Raw genomic sequence first — 16,668 nt, forward strand, 5'->3', positions numbered from 1 at the left:
ATGTATTGTTAATAAGCTGCTTATCCATATAATTGGAAATGATTTGCAGCCAGGGTGTCAGTACAGGCTCCTGCACTGCTCTGCTGGAGCGCAGCAGGTAGGTCCTGGCCCAGGGGAGACCCTGTGAGTGGCAGTGGAGGCATCTGCTGCTGTTCTGCTGCTCCACTGCCACTGCCTGAAGGGCACAGAAGGGCACAGGGATTTCAAGGGGAAGCAGAAGAGAATGTGTCAAGCCCCACTGACCAAGGGACATGTTTCCCAGTAGGGCAAGCACAAGGTGTCTGCAGAGTGAAGCAGAAGAATGAGCTGTCCTTACAGCAGCTGGAACAAGAGTGGGAGCTGATCGTTAAGATGCAGACTCACGGATCCTGAGGCATGGCAGACTAAGTGCATGGAGCACTGTACCTTTGATGCAGCACAAAAAGCAACTCTGAAGGGAAGGATCCCTCTGAAAGCCACTGTCAAAGAAAAGGAGAGTCTTTGGGAGGCAGCAAGGAAGCAAATGTACATGAAAGAGTTGCTAATAATTTTGGAACTGAGCTCATCCAAATGACAGCACTGTAATACTGTTTCAGCAGCCCCCAGTATGACTAGCAGAGCTTTACTATCACACACGACTGACACAGGCTTCTGTTTCCTTACCAAACCTTTTATATCTTCAGTCTTTTGAAGCCTCCACAGAGCCAGCTCAGGCCTGTTAACTATTCCATAGGGGGAATATAATTCCATATATATTTGTGCTCACTGTATCTCTAGACACAAAGCTTGAATAGGCATGAAAAGATCTGTCCTTGAGCACAGTACTAAGCTGTAACCAAAGCTGAAGAATCTCTTCATCTTTTGACAACCACAGTTTCCTGCCTGATCCCTCCACACACTGAACCACCAGCCATCACAAGCATTTATGCAGCACTGCGGCGGAGCTAGCATGAAGTCACACAACACCATGGCTTCCGTTTGCAAGGGACTGTTTTTTGCCTCCTGCTCCATAGACACACAGACTGAAACCAAGAGTGGACAGCCCAGGACTCATTGCCACCCCAGCTTTGAGGAGACCGTCCAGGAAGGGACTGGGCTGAGGACAACTTGGGAGCCCAGAGAGAAGAGCTAGGGCACAGCAAAGGACCTGCTCCATCCCCCATGGCTCAGGACAGCCCGAGGAGAACCCCAGTGCTGCTGCCCTGAGGGCAGAGTGTGAACATGGCCAGGTGAGAGCAGCAAAGAGCCTTTGCCCTCAGGACGGGCCAGGCTCTGCCCTCAGCCACTTCCGCAAATGCACCCTCAAATTTTCTTAATATCAGTCTCACAGCAAAATGTGGTGAAGTGTTTCCGTCGAAAGCAAGAGCTCAGGCACTTCCTCCACCAGCATCACTGTGATGCAGGAGGGCTCACAAGACAGACACTTCTGAACAGGACACGTTGGGCAGCCCCCAGCGATGCCCCTTCCCTGGGTTTGAGAAGAGCCATGGAGCTGAGAGCCCTCCTCCTGCTGCTGCTCTGCTTCCCAGGTAAGAAAGGGCTGGGCATGCCTCAGGCTTCCCATGAACCTAAGCGGGGGTCACCCTTCCCCACCTCCTGCTGCCTGGGGAGCTCCCCACTGGAATCCAGCACCGGCCAGACTTTGAGCTGAGCAACTCCCAGCAGGGATGGGAAGGGAAGGGGCAGCCCCAATTCCCACTATTGTTCCATTTAGGCTTGAAGGTCCAACACTTCCAGCACCTGTGAGTCTGTGGTTTTAAATCAATGATACTGGATTTTAAATCACAATGGTGGGCCCAGCTGAAATCTCAGCACTGCCCCCCAGAAATCAACCTTCAGGTCTCCAAGCAGGTGAATTTAGCCAGGAGCAATTTTGGTTTTCAGAGTTCCTCCAGCCATTAGTAGCCATGGGGGAAGGTCGCAGGCAGTTTCCCCAGGTCTTTTGGGAGGCAGAACGCAGCTTCCCTCTCCCTCACCACATCTGATATTTACAGGTTTTCAGGCCCAAATACTTAGGACTGAGGAGACACGCTCAGAAGGCAGCAGTCTGTACATCCAGTGTCCTTACACAGCACAGACTACCCACCAGCAGCAGAAAGCCTGGTGCCGCCTCAGAAACAGACAGTGTGAGCCCTTAGTGGTGACAAAAGAATACTCACACACAAACTGGGCCACAAAAGGGAGAGTCGCATTAAAGGACAACCCCACAGAGAGAACTGTGTCTGTCACCATGACTGAACTCCAGGCAGAGGACTCAGGCAGGTACTTCTGTGCTTACTACTCCTACGGGTATCATCAACTAAGGATGATCTCACTGTTTGTTTTCAAGGGTGAGTACCTTTTCCCCACAGAAAATCAAGCCATGTCAGAAAGCAACATCATTCCTTCCCTCCATCCCCACAGCTGAGCAGCTTCCCTGGACCCCCCCCTCTCTTGCCCCAGGCTTGCTCGCTGCCTTCCCCACTCATGCAGGCAAGAGTGTGAGGAAGCTCCACAGACCTGCGAGCTCTCAGCTCTCTTGTCCTCCCTTCCTCACCCCCTCCTTGAGGGACTGCTGTCCTTGAAGTAGCTGCCTCAGGGCACAGTTTGTCCCAGGCACCTACTGCTAATGGCCATGACCACATCTGCTGTTTCACAGAGCTGCATAAGTGGGAGTTGGACAGTGTCTCTGTGCAGTGCCTGCCCAGCACCCTGAACTACAGCTTGGGGACAAAAGTTTGGTGTCGAAGAGAAGATGAGACTTTGTGTAGTTTCATAGTGAGGACAGACTACTCTTCAACACAGCATAACAGCAAAGCTCTGGAAGACCGAACATTGATCCAGGATGACACCCAGAAAAGGACTGTCACAATCACCATGCAGAAGCTGCAGGCTGAGGACTCCGGCATGTACTGGTGTGCGCTCTACAGAAGGTCTTCTCTCACCTGGCTCATGGAGGTCAGGCTCTCTGTCTTCAAGAGTGAGTACCTACTGGTAGCCAGGTGTGGATGTCTCCAGACTTCAGCCCCAGTTCCCATTTGTTCTCCCTCCCATCCTGTGCCACAGCATCGGAGCCCAGCACTGCCACCACACAGCTCACACCCATTGCTCTATCTCTCTGGCAGACACACTGGCAGCTCCCCCTTGGGCCTGTGGAACCAAGGCCCAGGCCTGGCCCTTCGTGCTCTGTCTGCTCCCAGCAGAGACTCAGGGGAGGTTCCCAGGAGCTCCCACAAATGGTGCCACTCTTCACAAGTGCTTCCCACAGGGCCGATCCAGCGGCTCCAGAAGCAGCTTCTCCAGCTCAGCACTGGGCTTGCCCATGCTGGGCACTGCTGGAGACCAATCCCACTGCCAGGCGTTGCTCTTGATCTGGCCCTACAGCTGCCATCCCTCCCCAGTCCTTGCCTCCCAGGCCCTATGGGCTGAGTGCCCATGAGCGTGCAGTCCCTGGGGGAACCAGAGGAAGGGGGCACGCATTTGTGACTCACCTCTGCATGTGTAATGTGGGTCCAGGCCCCTTCTGCTCCTCATGTCTGGAGGTAGAGGATCTAGGGAGCATTCAGCCCACAGCAGTGTTCCAGTGATGGTATTGTGCCTGCTCTGGGGTCTCACCAAACATGGTGGGTGTTTTCCAGGGACCAAACAATACACAGCCAAGGAATCAGGCGATGTCTCTGTCCAGTGTCCATACAGTGTCCCAGAGTACAGGGCTGTGAGCAAAGCCTGGTGTAAAGAGGGAGCAAGGAAATCATGTACAGTGCTAGTCACCACCAACAGCCTGGAGTACCAGAGGACACCTCAGCAAGGCAGAGTCAGGATCCAGGACGACACGGAGCAGGGGATTGTCACTGTCACCATGGAGAGACTGCAGGCGCAGGACACCGGTGTGTACTGGTGTGCACTTTACGAACATGCTCATCTCTTCCGAATGCTGGAGGTCACACTTAATGTTTCTGAGGGTGAGTACTGACCTGTAGGGAAACATGGTTGGTTGTAGTTTCCAAACTCACTTTCCTACCCTTTCCCTCTGGGCTCTGCACTGCCCAGCTCACACCACCTCCCACATTACATCTGCACGTGTCTGCTTGCCCAAGCCCTATGTCACGGTACCTTCTCATACCAGCCCTGCTATGGAATAGCAGCAGGGATCAGAACTGGAGCAAACGTGTGTGCTGTGTTGCTTTACTTCCACCTGAGAGCAGCTTCAATTATCCTCACAGAGGTGTTTCTGTCACTCATTGTCATGATACCAGTTCTGCCCCTTTATAGCAACTTGTCCCTTGGCTTTCAAAGACTATTAAGACTTTCACATTTGGTTGCCAAGGGGACAACCTGTAGACCCATATTTTAAAGACTTCTGTCTGCTAGATTTTGTTTCAGCATGATGTTTTAAGAGTATGTGCTAGCACTTCAGCACCTGATTGTGGCAGGCCATGCTGCAGCCTGCCTTTTCAGGCATGTGGCGGAGCAGCGGTGCAGGGATACGGCAATCCAGAAGATGAGAGGGGATGCTATCATTCTTTAGGTGAAAATCCTACCAGGATTCCTAGGACTGAGTGCAGGCTCTGAGCCAGCAGCCTCCTGCAGGCACAACCTTCCCTGGGCATGGAACAGGCCTGGAAGCAGCTCTTACAACTGGGTCTTGCACAGCCAATGTTCTTTCTTTGCTTAGTTTTCACAAGCCTCTGTCTGCTTAAGCAGAGTCATTAAGTTCATCATTGCTACCTCAAGATCTTGCCCATAGAGCAGATGTGCTTGCACTGAGAGCATGTAGGGCTCCTGCTGTGCTCCTGCCCCTCCCTCCCATATTCTGATCCTTCTAGTCCCATCCCTGCTGCCAGAATGTGTCCCAATGACACAAGTTACAGCCCAGGCAGCTTCCCTGTGCAGGGTGTCGCAGTGGGAATGCATTTATATCCATGGTGGGAATGGCAGGGAAGTTCAGCTGGTGAATGCAAAGCAACTCAGTAGTGGTAATTCTCTTCATGTTGTGCTTGCAGTACTGGCTGGAACAACTTTGCCAGGAGCTGCAGGCACAAGTCAAGCAACCCCTGCTGCCAACAGCCCAGCCCCGAGGTAAGGCCTGCAGAAAGTCTCTGAGCTTGACCACATACAAGAGTTACCAGTGTCTCCTCCAAAATACATGTGTCTGCCTGGGGCAGGCAGCCTCTGGGCATCCTGCTCCCAGAGGAATTACACACCACGGTCCTTACCAAAGATGGCACCTCCTCTTCCAGCTCCTGCCCAGGGTATAATTACAAAGGAAGATCAAGAGACAGCTTTCTGGAATGTAGATGCCTATTTACCTTTTTATCCTATCTTTGCACTGTGCTTTTTGTAGCCATAGAAACCCCCAGAGTCTGCCCCTAAGCCTTTCTGTCTCAACTTTGCTTACTCCTGGCCATGAATATTTAACAATGAAATAGTCCTTGGCTGCTGTTTTATCCTTCTATTTACCAGGCTGTTAAATAGAAAGGATTTTCTTCCCGTTTGGACATCTGCTGTCATCGACACTACAGCAGCACCTAAGAGTACAACCATACATCAGCTCAGGTGAAGCAAAACACGGGGGGGGAAAGGCAGTACCTGCTCCAGAGAGCTGGTACTGTGCTCTGAACTTTGAACAGTGCCTCGTTTTTAAAGCCTGGAGAATAGTTTAGGAAAAGCTTAGAAGGCACAGCCACAGAGAAACCAAGAGAGCATTGCTGCAGGAGAACCAGGCCCTCCTTTCAAGTGCATAAAACCTCGGGCATTAAAGCTATTCCTGTCTCTTTTGTGGTCACAGCTTGATAATGGGCTGCAACAGCATCACGCTGTGCTACTGTCTAACACTGGTAACTCCTTTGCTCTCCTGGCTTCAGCTCAAATGGAAACACCATCCTGCTGTCTGGGATCCTGAGCATCCTGTTCTTCCTGGCACTCATCAGCTTGGTAACACTGTATGTCAGGCGCTGCAAGCAGCTGAACGCAACAGGTATGTGGAGTCTGGTAATGCCTTGTGTTCTAGTCTGGACTAAGCAGGGCCTTTCCTGGCCATCTCTCTTCCACTCCGGGTGAGCTTATTCCCAACTCACAGTCCCCTGGAGAAGATGAGGCAGCTGCTGCCTGGGAAGCCTCAAGGCAGGCTCTTTGCTGTGAGCTCCTCTGACAATAAGACAAACCCATGTTCCTCCAGACTCTGCACGTGACACTTCCTAACATGACAGAGAAGTAAAGTGGGAGCAATGTGGTAGATGGGTCCCACGGGTACCCCCATTGCTTCTATCTCTGGGCAATCCCACAGCCTTCCCTCAAACTCCTGAAGCTTAGGCAATGCCCAGGCATTTCATGGACTTCTCTACTTTTACAATCTCTGATTTTAGCTCATTCCAAAGGGAACAGAGATGGAGAGGACACCTATGAGAAACCAGGCAACACAGCCCAGGTAAGGAAAACGTCAGATATTCCCTGTGGTACCAAATTCCTTACCAATGGTCTGATAACAGCTGAATCACACAAACAAGTGTTTTACCTTTCTTTCCATAGCCTGACAGCTATGAAAGACTGCCAAGTCCCAGAGACAACAGCAAAGACCTAAAGTATGTCACCCTGAACTTTAAATCCCGGCTCAGCCCTGAGGATCCTCTCTACTGTAATGTTGAACTAAGTGAGGTTCTCAGGAAACCCAAGGATGAAAACGTGGAATATGCTACCATTGCGGTCAAGCAGTTAACAACGAATGACAAGGGATGAAGCACAGAATCCCAAAACAATCCAGAAATGGGAGAAAAGTACTGGAATACAAAGTGGGAATGGGGAGTAGAAGGTGTGTGGATGGACACTGGGGGTAGATCTAAGGTTTTGCTGCCATGTGTATGTTGCCTATGCATTTGTCCTGGGTTTAGCAGTAGCAGTCATTTTTCTCCTTCTTGGTAGCTGGTGCAGCGCTGTGTTTTGACTTTCAGCCTGGGAACAGTGCTGATAACACCGATGGTTTCAGTTGTTGCTAAGTGATGTTTACCCTGACCAAGGACTTTGTGAGGCTCATGCTCTGCCAGGGAGGAGGGGAAGCTGGGAGGAAGCAGAGACAGGACACCTGACCCAAGCTAGCCAAAGAGGTGTTCCATACCACAGCACATCATGCCTGGGGGGGTAACTGGGAGTTACCCAGAAGGACACGGGGTCTTCTGGGTCGGACTCGTTTTTCAGCAGGTGGCATCGTTTTCTCTTCCCTTGTTATTTTCTCTTATCATTGTTGTCATTGTTGTCATTGCTGGTAGCAGTGGTGATTTGTGTTGTACATTGGTTGCTGGACTGTTCTTGTCTCAACCCGTGGGAGTTGCATTCTTTCCATTCTCCTCCCCATCCCCCCAGGAGTGGGGAAGAGGGGGGGGTAAGGGAAGGAAAGAAAGAGGGAGGAAAAAGGGGGGAATGAGTGAACAAGCTGGCTGGCTGGGTTTAAACCATGACAGCATTTTAAGACCTCCCTCCTATTAGGAGAAGAGACTGACCCCTCTTTGCTACAACCTCCTTTCAGGGAGTTGTAGAGAGCGAGGTCACCCCTGAGCCCCCTTTCTGCAGCTGAACACCCCCAGTTCCCTCAGCTGCTCCTCACAGACAGGTTCTGCAGAGCTTTCACCACAGAAAACAAGCTCTTGGGGCTTTCATGCAGCTTCATGGGAGAGCACCCCTTGGAAAGTGATGCCATTACTTCCCTCTCTCTGCTGGAAACACTCCAGATGACACATCTGCTGCCTTGACTTAGCAGTCATGTGGTGAGCAATGTGCAGTGAGTTTGCTGGGGCTCAGCTCCATTTCTCCAAAAGATCAGAAACTCTGGCACTTGATTTAGCTGCACCCAGCTCTGCAGGAGCCTGAGCCCACTCCTCTTCACAAGCCAGTCACATCCAAAAGGCTTCTCTTGCTATGGCTGCAGCAGGGAAGCTGATGTATTTCTTGAGATTTTCAGAGTTGAAATGACAGCAAGAAAAAGAAAATGGTTCTGGAAATAGTTCCTTCAGGCCTAGATTCCCTAAACTATTTGCTATTCATGCAGTCAGTTACACTGGGTTGAACAGTGTAAGAGTAAGAGTGAAAAACAATTGAGTGGAAGAGAGACATTTTCAGGAAGACAGCTGCTTCTGATCAAAGAGAACCCAAAATTGTGCTCACTGGAGCAGGAATGAACAAAACCTGCAAGCAGCCAGCCTCAGGGAGACTGTCTGGACACTGTGAGGTACCATTTCCTTAAGCTGTAATTAGAGGAAAGAAAAAGAAGGCACTTCTGAATGGAGAGAAGTGTGGGGTTTATCTGCCTGTGAAGCAGATAAGCACACACGTTACCAAGGGTCTACTTGTACTTTCGTTTACTCCAAGTAAATAACTTCAAGAAAGAAAAACCAGCACCATCCACAGCCTACCAGCCTGCTGCCATCACAGGAGGCTCCAACTGCCCTCCTGAGCACTGACTGCCTCCGAGTCAGTGCCCCCATGCCACGATCTGTGCTTTCTGCTCCATACAAAATAAAGATGTCTGGTTTGCTCACATAAAGCACCTCACAGCTTCACCCGACACCGTGTTCTTGTCTTCTTGCCTTTGGTTAGGTGTCAGATAGGAATGCTTCATGTGAAGGCTCTTCTAAACCTTCTTTCTCCTGAAAATAACCCACAAGGGGATGTCCTTGCCCACCTCTCAGCCTTGTGATGCTGCCTGAGCTACCTGCAGTCTCCGTGAGAGCCACCTTTCCCTTTTGACTTTGCAGGAATTCACTCCATGCAAAGCCTGCTCTGGTGGACAGGCTCCAAGGCTGGGCTGGGAGGGGCTCCCAGCACCACATTTTCAGGCCATCACATGATGCTCTCTTTCAGGCTGTCTAGACTAAACTGTGGTTGTGCATGGGCAGTGCTGATGCCTGAATTTGCAGCCCACGGAAGAATTGTCCATCCCTGGTGAATTGCTCAATATGCAGGACAAAAAAGATGCCAAGTTCCTGTGCTCATTCCTTCCGGCAGAGCAAGGAGGGGGCAAAGCAAGCTGCTCTTGGGCAAGAGCCCTTTCCACTTTTCTCCAGACTCCTCTCCTGCCTCCTCTGCTCAGCTGACATGGAGAAGCTCGTGCACCTCATCTTCTTGGTCTCCTTACCAGGTAAGAAAGCATACATGGCCTTGGGTTTCAGTTAACAGGTAGGGTGAAGGATTGATGCAGAACTTGGGCTAGGGTACCTTTGGTAGGGTAAAGACTCTTCCTGCCTGCCTGAGCACTGCAAGGTCCAGGGCAATGCACGCAGAGGGACGCTGGAACACTGCAGTGTGTTCTACATTCTATTCTTCCTCCCCACTTACACTGCAGGGATGCCAGACTCCTTCCTAAGAGTTTGTGCTTTTCCATTCATTTACCAAAGGGTGATCCAAGTGCTCAGCTTTTCCCACCGGGATCCTTTTGAGTCAGACAGGAAGCACTGCTGACAGAAGTCCTGGGTGAAACTGCAAAATCCTGTTAATGCCCATTTGTAGGGCTTGGAATATAAATTGCAGCAGGCAGGTTTGAGAGGAGGCAAAGAAAGCTCAGCAAAGGGGACTTGGACACTTGACTATGTTCAGCTTGGGAAGGACCCAGGACAAGGCACAGGACCGAGCTGGCAGCCCTCTCCCTCCAGGCACACTTTGGAGGTCCCAGGTACTTACAGCAATGCACAGAAGGGCATTGGTGAAAGGTTCAGGCTTTGGGAGTGCAGAAACCTGCCTCAAAAATCTGAATGAGTTTGGGAAAGTAGTGCCCTATCCTTTTTTCAGTAGCACAGACGAAGGGAAGAGGAATACAAATAGTAAGTGATGTGTCAGCAGAATTGGTTGAAAAGAGGATGACACAAAGTGTTCCACAGGGGCATCAGCAAGTTTATAAATGCCATGATTTGGATGAAGAGATTTTTTTTGCAGTGCTGTTTCTATTTAAAACAAAGCCAAAGCCCCAAACCCTGGGGCCACTCCTGGAACTGGAGGGGCAGAATCGAAGGTGAAGAGGGGGTAACGAGGGATAGGAGAGGGAGTTAAAGTGCTTTGAGGGATTGCACAGGACAGGACTGGACATGTCGGGGGTAAACCTCAGCTGAAATAAATGAGGAGGGCAACAGATCAGGATAAAGACCTGAGTGTGTTGGAGAGCACTAATGCGTATTTTTGCCTTCTAGTCAAGCTGAAAGATCTTCAGATTTGTTTAGTTTACAGTTCACTTAGAATGGTTAAAATGATTTTAAGAAGTGTTATTAAAAGGCTTAGCCAGCCCAAAGTCTGGCTTTTTAATTTCTTTCTGTGTTATCGTCACTTCTGTTTCACAGAAGGCACCAACATCTGAATTTCTTCACTAGAAATAACAGGGATTTCCACAAATACTACACTGCACTTCTCTCTGGAAGTATGAATAGCTCAGACTGCCCCCTCTGCCTCTGCCAACCATCAAGAGGAATGGAGATTACGAATAAGGAGCTAAGACCAAATAAAAAGCCAAGCAGCCACAGACCAGTTGTCAACATAATAAAAATTAGCAGGATATTAAAAGATAGGGTGAAAAAAAAAAAAGCTAAACCTCTAGATTTAGAAATTAGGAGTGGGATTAAGAAATAACCTCCTAAGCAGTTAGCTGGGCATGGGTTTGGAGGTGTCACAGTGATTTTAGTATTTCCAGAGCTGTGTAAAGAGCCTTAAACCTCACGGGCCTTTACGGCAAAGGAGCTTTTCTGCAGCAGAGGGTATTCCAGAGCCAACTCTGCATCTGTTAACATGCGTGGAAGTGCTCAAGGCCAAATCCTGAAGCGGGCTGCCTTGCCGCAGCTGGACATGGCAAAGCAGGGATGCCACAGCCCAATAAGAGGCACACACAGCTTGGCAACATCGGTTTAGGAGCTGCCTTGTAAAAAGAGCTTTTAAAAAGCAGGACAACTTGTGTGGTGCCAACTCAGTCTACCTAAATGCCCAGCTTCATGCTCCTCCTTCTCTCCTAGCAGCCTGTGCAGCAGAGAATATCACTGTGGTGTATGGAATGGAGGGGGACACCATTTCTGTCAACTGCACCTATAACCCCTGGCAGCAGCGATGGAGAGAAAAGAGTTGGTGCAAGCAGATCCATGAGACCAAGTGCCAACACGTGGTGAGTGCCCGACGCTTCTGGCTGCCTTTCCTAAAGAACAGGAATGGCACCACCTCTATCAGTGACAACGTCCGTGAAGGGGTCCTGACAGTCACCATAAAGGGACTCAAGAAGCAGGATGCTGGGTTGTACCAGTGCAAAAGTGACTACCTGGGGGAAACAAACAGCTTAAGGAAGGTGCAAGTGGAAGTGCTGACAGGTATGTCCCGAGGCTCTGAGTTCACAGGTTCTGCAGATGCCAAGGCCTCACTTCAGTAAACATCTATTTGTGTCTTACTCTAAGGAAGAACTGTGTTTCATTGCCTCTTTTTAGTTCCTGATTTACAGTAACATGACCTCACTTTTACAGGACATCCCTTTTACATGTCATCCCTTTATTGCTACCCAGATTAACCTTCTAAAAGCTAGCCCAGTGGCTAGTCTCCCCTTGGTTACCTGTGCCTTGCAGGGGCACTGGTGTAGGTGACACCAATGAGCATCACCCACAAACATCTGCAGACTAAACTGTTCTGTTTCTGTCATCAGCTGTCCTGGAGACTCAAATGCCAGAGGAGCCCAGGGCTGTGCACAGCATCTCCAGGTAAACCACAGAACTCCTCATGCTGTGATCTCTGATATTCCTAGGACTAAGGCAGATTAGCATTGGCAACCCTATTAGAAGTTGAGAGGAACAGCACCACAGGCATAGTTTCTACCTGTTCCTAATCCATGACAATTCCTAGAGCTGCTGTGTGGTTTCTAAGGTTTTTATCCTAATTTAGAAAACACAGTGCTTAAGTGTCAAGCAAAACAAATCCTGAAGATCATAATTTTATCTGTATGTGAGATAACCAGGCTCTGTTGTGCACAGGCAGGGACTGCCTGTTGCACATGTTACCATCTTCACATTTGTACTATGAGTTTCTTTAATGCTGTCTTTCAAAAGTTGAACCATCCCCTTCACTGTTGTATTTGTGGTTCCCCACAGCATCCCTCCTGAAGCTGATTTCACTGTCTTCTATATCCTTGCTGGATTACTGGTTTCTAAGTTCCTGGTGGCTGTGCTGATCTTTATCATTGGCAACAGCAGGAAGAGCAGAGAAACAGAGTGGACGAACCCAAGGCTGAGTGAGCAGCAGGTCCTTCCTTTCGCTGGTGATGGAATCAGCCCCTCCTGGGACAGCACTGCTTAGAGCCACACCAAAGGGAGGTCACAGGGAAATGACCATCAAATGTTTGCAGGCAAAGCTTTGCCACCTGCTGTAAGAAAAGAATCGCCTACTAAACATAGGTGCCGCTGAACCTGTCGCTCTGGAGAGGGAATGTCACCATCTGCCACCTCTTCTTAGCGATGACCAACTTTTCCCAGCACAACTGAACTGAAAAGATGCTGCCAGTAGCACCCAAACCTAAAGGAAGAGGATGGGATGGGATCGAGGGCTGGGGGAAAAGAGGAACATGAACTCTTTCTGTCAAGAGATCCAAGAACCTTTTCCTGATTCATGGAAATCAGTGATAAAGAACTGATCCAGGTTTCCCATTTGATCTCTAGTGATCACCCTTCTCAGACTAGGGCTGGTTATTTCCTTGTCTTCAGTTTTTTTCAAGGTGTCCTACATGTTTCCACAAAACGCTCAAAGGCTTTCCCCGAAAGCACAACCAGAACTAGACGGCTTCTACTGAAAGCTAAGATTTGTCTAAAAATCAGTATTTTAACCGAGATTCCACTCTTTAAAGCCTTTGGGAATGCAGTGCTCTGCTGTGCTCTCCAGCAGCAGCACCATCAGGCAGTTATTCCAGATACTCATCCCCCTATCATTTCACCAGGGTCTGCATTGAGACCCACCAACTTCGGGCCATTTCAGAGCAGTGCCAGGTGACAGATCCTGTCTTTCCAAGGTGATGAAGACTAACTCCCAGAAACTGCCTTGAACACTGTGTGGATCCTTGGTGAAGTCACTGTGGAAAGGTGCAAGGGACTGTGGAACATAACAGAATGGAATGGGAAGTCTCCCTGCAGCCCTGAGCCTGCTTCCTTCTTTCTCAAAACACAAAGTTCTCTTTGCAAGGACAGAATGAACTGGCTCTCTGTATTTCTCCCTGTATTTTTTCTACCCTCTTAAGGGGATGTTTACTAACACGTGATCATTGCTCATCGTTCCCCAAAGTGAGGTTGCACTTTGCTCTCCCAGAAAGACCCCAAACCCAAGGGCATTCACATTCTTTTCCCTGCACTGCTTGCAAAGCTAAATAAAATCAAACTGATTATCTGACTTTGTGTGGAGCCATGATGAAGAGCTGCAGTACACGAGGTCACAGCACATCACCCAAAGAAGAGGTGACACTTAGAATGTGCTGGTGTGTTTATGCTCTGCAGAAGTGCTCTGACCCAGCTGGGCAGGTTGGTATATGCACCCCACTTAGCACCATGCAGAAACAGCAGTTCAGATCCCAAACCAGATAAGGCACTCCATGGTTGTGCTCTGGCTAAACTCATTTCCAGAGGCTAAATTAGCCCATCCACAGCCACACACCACTGCAGATGTAGTGACAAAACCTGGCTTCAGTATTCCCACATGGTAACTGTGGTGCCCTGGAATCATGGCAGGACTCCCAAGAGAGAATTCTGGCACGTTTCTCTATGGGTGATGTGAAAAATATTCTGCTGGAAAGAATACAGGTAGTGGTTTCACTTGAGGGTGAGCTACAAGGTGAACAGCGCACAGGGTGGGAGACAGCTAAATCAAGAATGATGTGTCACTTCCATTTTTGCTTTACAGCAAAAGGTGGTGTACCAAGACATAAAGATCCCACTAGAGGTTATCAAGGACAGGGTAAAACTCCATTATATAGTTCAACACAGAACCACAATATGTACCTGTATGTATCTAGAGGCAGAAGTGGCCAGGAAATTATTTTTTGCCATATGAAATAAAAAAGTCTCAAAGGAAATAAAAAGAAAATAATATTTTATGGATTCCCATCAAAACCACTGAATACCATTTTGTAGGACTGTATTAATCAAAACCAAATGGGTTTGGGACAGCAATTTTTCAAGTCAATGAGAACTAAAAAACAGCTTTTGCACAAATGTTTCCATTCAGTTAAAAGTGTTTTCCAGTCACAGAAACCTTTCACACAGAAAAGCTTTGATAACTCATGTAGAAGACCTGTATAAGGCATAAGAAATCAGCTGAGGGGTCCCAGGGAACCTGAGAGCAGCCCTGGAGCCTGACAGCCCCTGCCCACAAAGGGCAGCAGGGATCCAGATTTCCCATTTGCCACCCCAACTTCATCTCCAGTGATCATCATCCTGGGGATGCTTATTTCCTTGTCCTCTGTGAGTTCTCTTTGTGCTGGTGTTAGCTCTGCTTCTTCATTGCATGAGATGGACACGCCATGAGGATACAGCTCCCCATTCTGGAACTGAAAACAGGTCCACCTCAGCAAAGCAGCCCAAAGCCTTGGGCTTAGTCACAGAATTTTGCTAAACTTACCAATTTGTAACCAACTGCTGAGGTCGGATGTGTCTGGGGTGTGAGGCAGAACAGAGCTGAAATGTTGAGAAACATGGATCCACAAACTTTCCCTGACAAAAATACCTGCACTTTCTAATAGTCCAGCATCCCAGTTTTGGTAAGCAAATCTAGTGGGAGCCTAGGGTGTATTTTTTTTCCAAATCACTCTATTTTTAAACAATAGGCAACTATAAACCCAAATACAGGAAACTACTTCTCTCTGGTAGCAACTGATACAGTGCCAGTCACTGGAGGGCTTGAAACACACAAGTAATGCACTTGACGTGTTTTAGTAAACAAGGGTCCTGTGGAAAAACATTTGTCTACTTTATAGTATAAACTGCCTTCAGTTTGAACACATGGGTGTAGAATTTACACCCAAAATTAGTTATTTTGACAAAGAAATAACTCCGTATTTCCTTGCCTTTGGTGCTTGTTAATCATACCACACCCATGCTGCAATATAAACCCGTAATAAATTACACACACACTGATTGACCTCCTCAATCCTGTTATCATGACGCTATCTGCAAACGTTCATTAGGGATTATGGATAAATCCCAAAAGCCATCTGACTGAGATTTTCATCTGCATTCTATGAGCTGGAGCCCGAGGGTGCCAAATATGGTACAAAAATAGGTTTAATGTTTTGGTATTAAGATCCCAAGAAGACTCCAACCTCAGTACTGGGTGGCATGGGAGGAAAAGGAACATGAAAAGGCAGAGAACACATCCATGAAGCACAGAAACTCCACTCTGCCTGCCTGCGAGTGCTTGTACAATCCTGAAGGGGGAAGAGGGGTAGGGAAGAAGGAAATTGTGTTGACTGGTCTGGTGTGGCTACATGACAGGAAGCTTTTTGCCATTAATAATAGCTAAAGAAACGTATTTCTGGCTTCCTAAACAGGCTTGCACGAGTGCATCCCTCCCTTCCTGTGCCAGCTTCCCATTTTCTGTTCTTGCATGCTGCTATTTTTAATTTTTCCGAGCTTACCCCACACCAGCTGCATTAACCAGCTCTGTTAAAATGAATGGCTGACACCCTTGTGCTTTGGGTCACTTTTGAGCTGTCTGAAGTGTTGGTGTGGGGACCATACCATTAAGGTCTGACATGATGCACAACAGCAGCGACCAACAGTTAATGTAAGAGGCTGCAGCACACAAATCTGACTCCTTATTTATCCTACTTGTCTGTTTGAAAGCACCTGAACCTTTGCCTGCATAGACCCTCATCAGGATGCAATGGCATACACAGTGACAAGACTGGGGGCCTTCGATCCTAAAGTAATAGAAGATGAATAACCAACTTAATAGAGAAGCTCACTGGTGCACACGTCTTTCTGCCTAAAAAGCTGAAGATGATCTGCTATCATATGAGAAATTCAAGGGTGTTTCTAGGGACAGTTTATCTCTATGGATGTTGTCAGTCCCCTGTCACAAACTATCAAAATGTAACTGCCTGATTTAAAATAAAGACACAAGAAACATTGTCAAATCTTCCTAAATCTGTAACATCTTACAGGTATTTTCCTTCTGTGCATATGATGGAGACTTGCTCGTAACCTGAACTGCCTATAATGAAGGAAGAATTATCTTCAGACCCAATTTAAATGGGCATCTTTGGTAGCTAAGTTTGGAAAGCACCAGCAGCCCACCCAATCCACTTCTGTTGAGCTGTGGAACCACATTCAGGAATGGTTTAATGGGTACGAGCAGCCTCTGACCATTTGAGACATGACAAACCTTGCTGTGTCTTCAGATAAGCCTGTCAGAGACAGCTGGTTAGAGACCTAGTTCTGGTTTGGCTGTTGAATAATGGTATAAACACATACCTGGCTAATGTCTCACACGTCCTCCCGGCTTCTCCCTCCTTTGATGGCAACAGGAAGACAAGTTGCAGCGCCCAAGGAACTGGCTGCATCAGATGGACAGAGCACAGGATGTTAAGAGGACAGGAGTTTCTTCTAGGACTAAGGCCTCATAGCAGCCTTCCAGTATCTAAAGGGGGCCTATAGGGAAGCTGGGGAGGGACTCTTCATTAGGGACTGCAGTGACAGGACAAGGGGTAACGGGTTAAAACTTAAACAG

The 16,668-nt window shown here is 48.4% G+C and overlaps 3 protein-coding genes and 1 long non-coding RNA gene across 6 annotated transcripts in view; 3 read left to right on the forward strand and 1 right to left on the reverse strand.

Moving 5' to 3' along the window:
• OARD1 (O-acyl-ADP-ribose deacylase 1) overlaps nt 1-16,668 on the forward strand; it is a 191,064-nt gene that overhangs the window by 154,557 nt on the left and 19,839 nt on the right. The window lies entirely within an intron of this gene.
• LOC133278767 (polymeric immunoglobulin receptor-like) lies at nt 1,070-6,826 on the forward strand. 2 transcript variants are annotated; one of them, XM_061471878.1, is made up of 8 exons: nt 1,070-1,508; nt 1,974-2,309; nt 2,618-2,938; nt 3,597-3,920; nt 4,962-5,037; nt 5,747-5,949; nt 6,351-6,385; nt 6,487-6,826. In XM_061471878.1, the coding sequence occupies exons 1-8, from the start codon at nt 1,274-1,276 to the stop codon at nt 6,691-6,693; spliced, it is 1,737 nt and encodes a 578-aa protein (XP_061327862.1). In that variant the 5' UTR covers nt 1,070-1,273; the 3' UTR covers nt 6,694-6,826. The 2 variants fall into 2 exon arrangements, with proteins under 2 accessions (XP_061327862.1, XP_061327863.1); XM_061471879.1 differs by having other exon boundaries at nt 1,072-1,508; nt 5,747-5,935; nt 6,324-6,385; nt 6,487-6,608.
• LOC133278768 (triggering receptor expressed on myeloid cells 2-like) lies at nt 7,424-12,541 on the forward strand. The gene is given in 5 exon segments (XM_061471880.1): nt 7,424-9,022; nt 9,024-9,085; nt 10,938-11,282; nt 11,609-11,663; nt 12,051-12,541. Coding segments are annotated over 5 exon segments (786 nt in total). The 5' UTR covers nt 7,424-8,903; the 3' UTR covers nt 12,256-12,541.
• LOC133278769 (uncharacterized) lies at nt 14,017-16,551 on the reverse strand. The gene is made up of 2 exons (XR_009746685.1): nt 15,768-16,551; nt 14,017-14,488 (listed from the first exon to the last, which is right to left on the reverse strand). It is a non-coding gene; the product is annotated as an uncharacterized LOC133278769 (long non-coding RNA).

The sequence above is a fragment of the Pezoporus flaviventris genome, unplaced genomic scaffold (assembly GCF_033815535.1).
Source record: "Pezoporus flaviventris isolate CSIRO_AGI_PZ_B2104156 unplaced genomic scaffold, CSIRO_AGI_Pfla_v1 ptg000069l, whole genome shotgun sequence".
NCBI lineage: Eukaryota > Metazoa > Chordata > Aves > Psittaciformes > Psittacidae > Pezoporus > Pezoporus flaviventris.

Excerpts from the sequence above, each read along its gene's own strand:
- LOC133278767 (XM_061471878.1), top strand. The coding sequence starts at position 1,274 with ATGCACCCTCAAATTTTCTTAATATCAGTCTCACAGCAAAATGTGGTG. Across the intron at positions 3,921-4,961 it reads CACACTTAATGTTTCTGAGG|TACTGGCTGGAACAACTTTG; the intron begins GTGAGTACTGAC and ends TTGTGCTTGCAG. Across the intron at positions 5,950-6,350 it reads CAACAGGTATGTGGAGTCTG|AGGACACCTATGAGAAACCA; the intron begins GTAATGCCTTGT and ends ACAGAGATGGAG.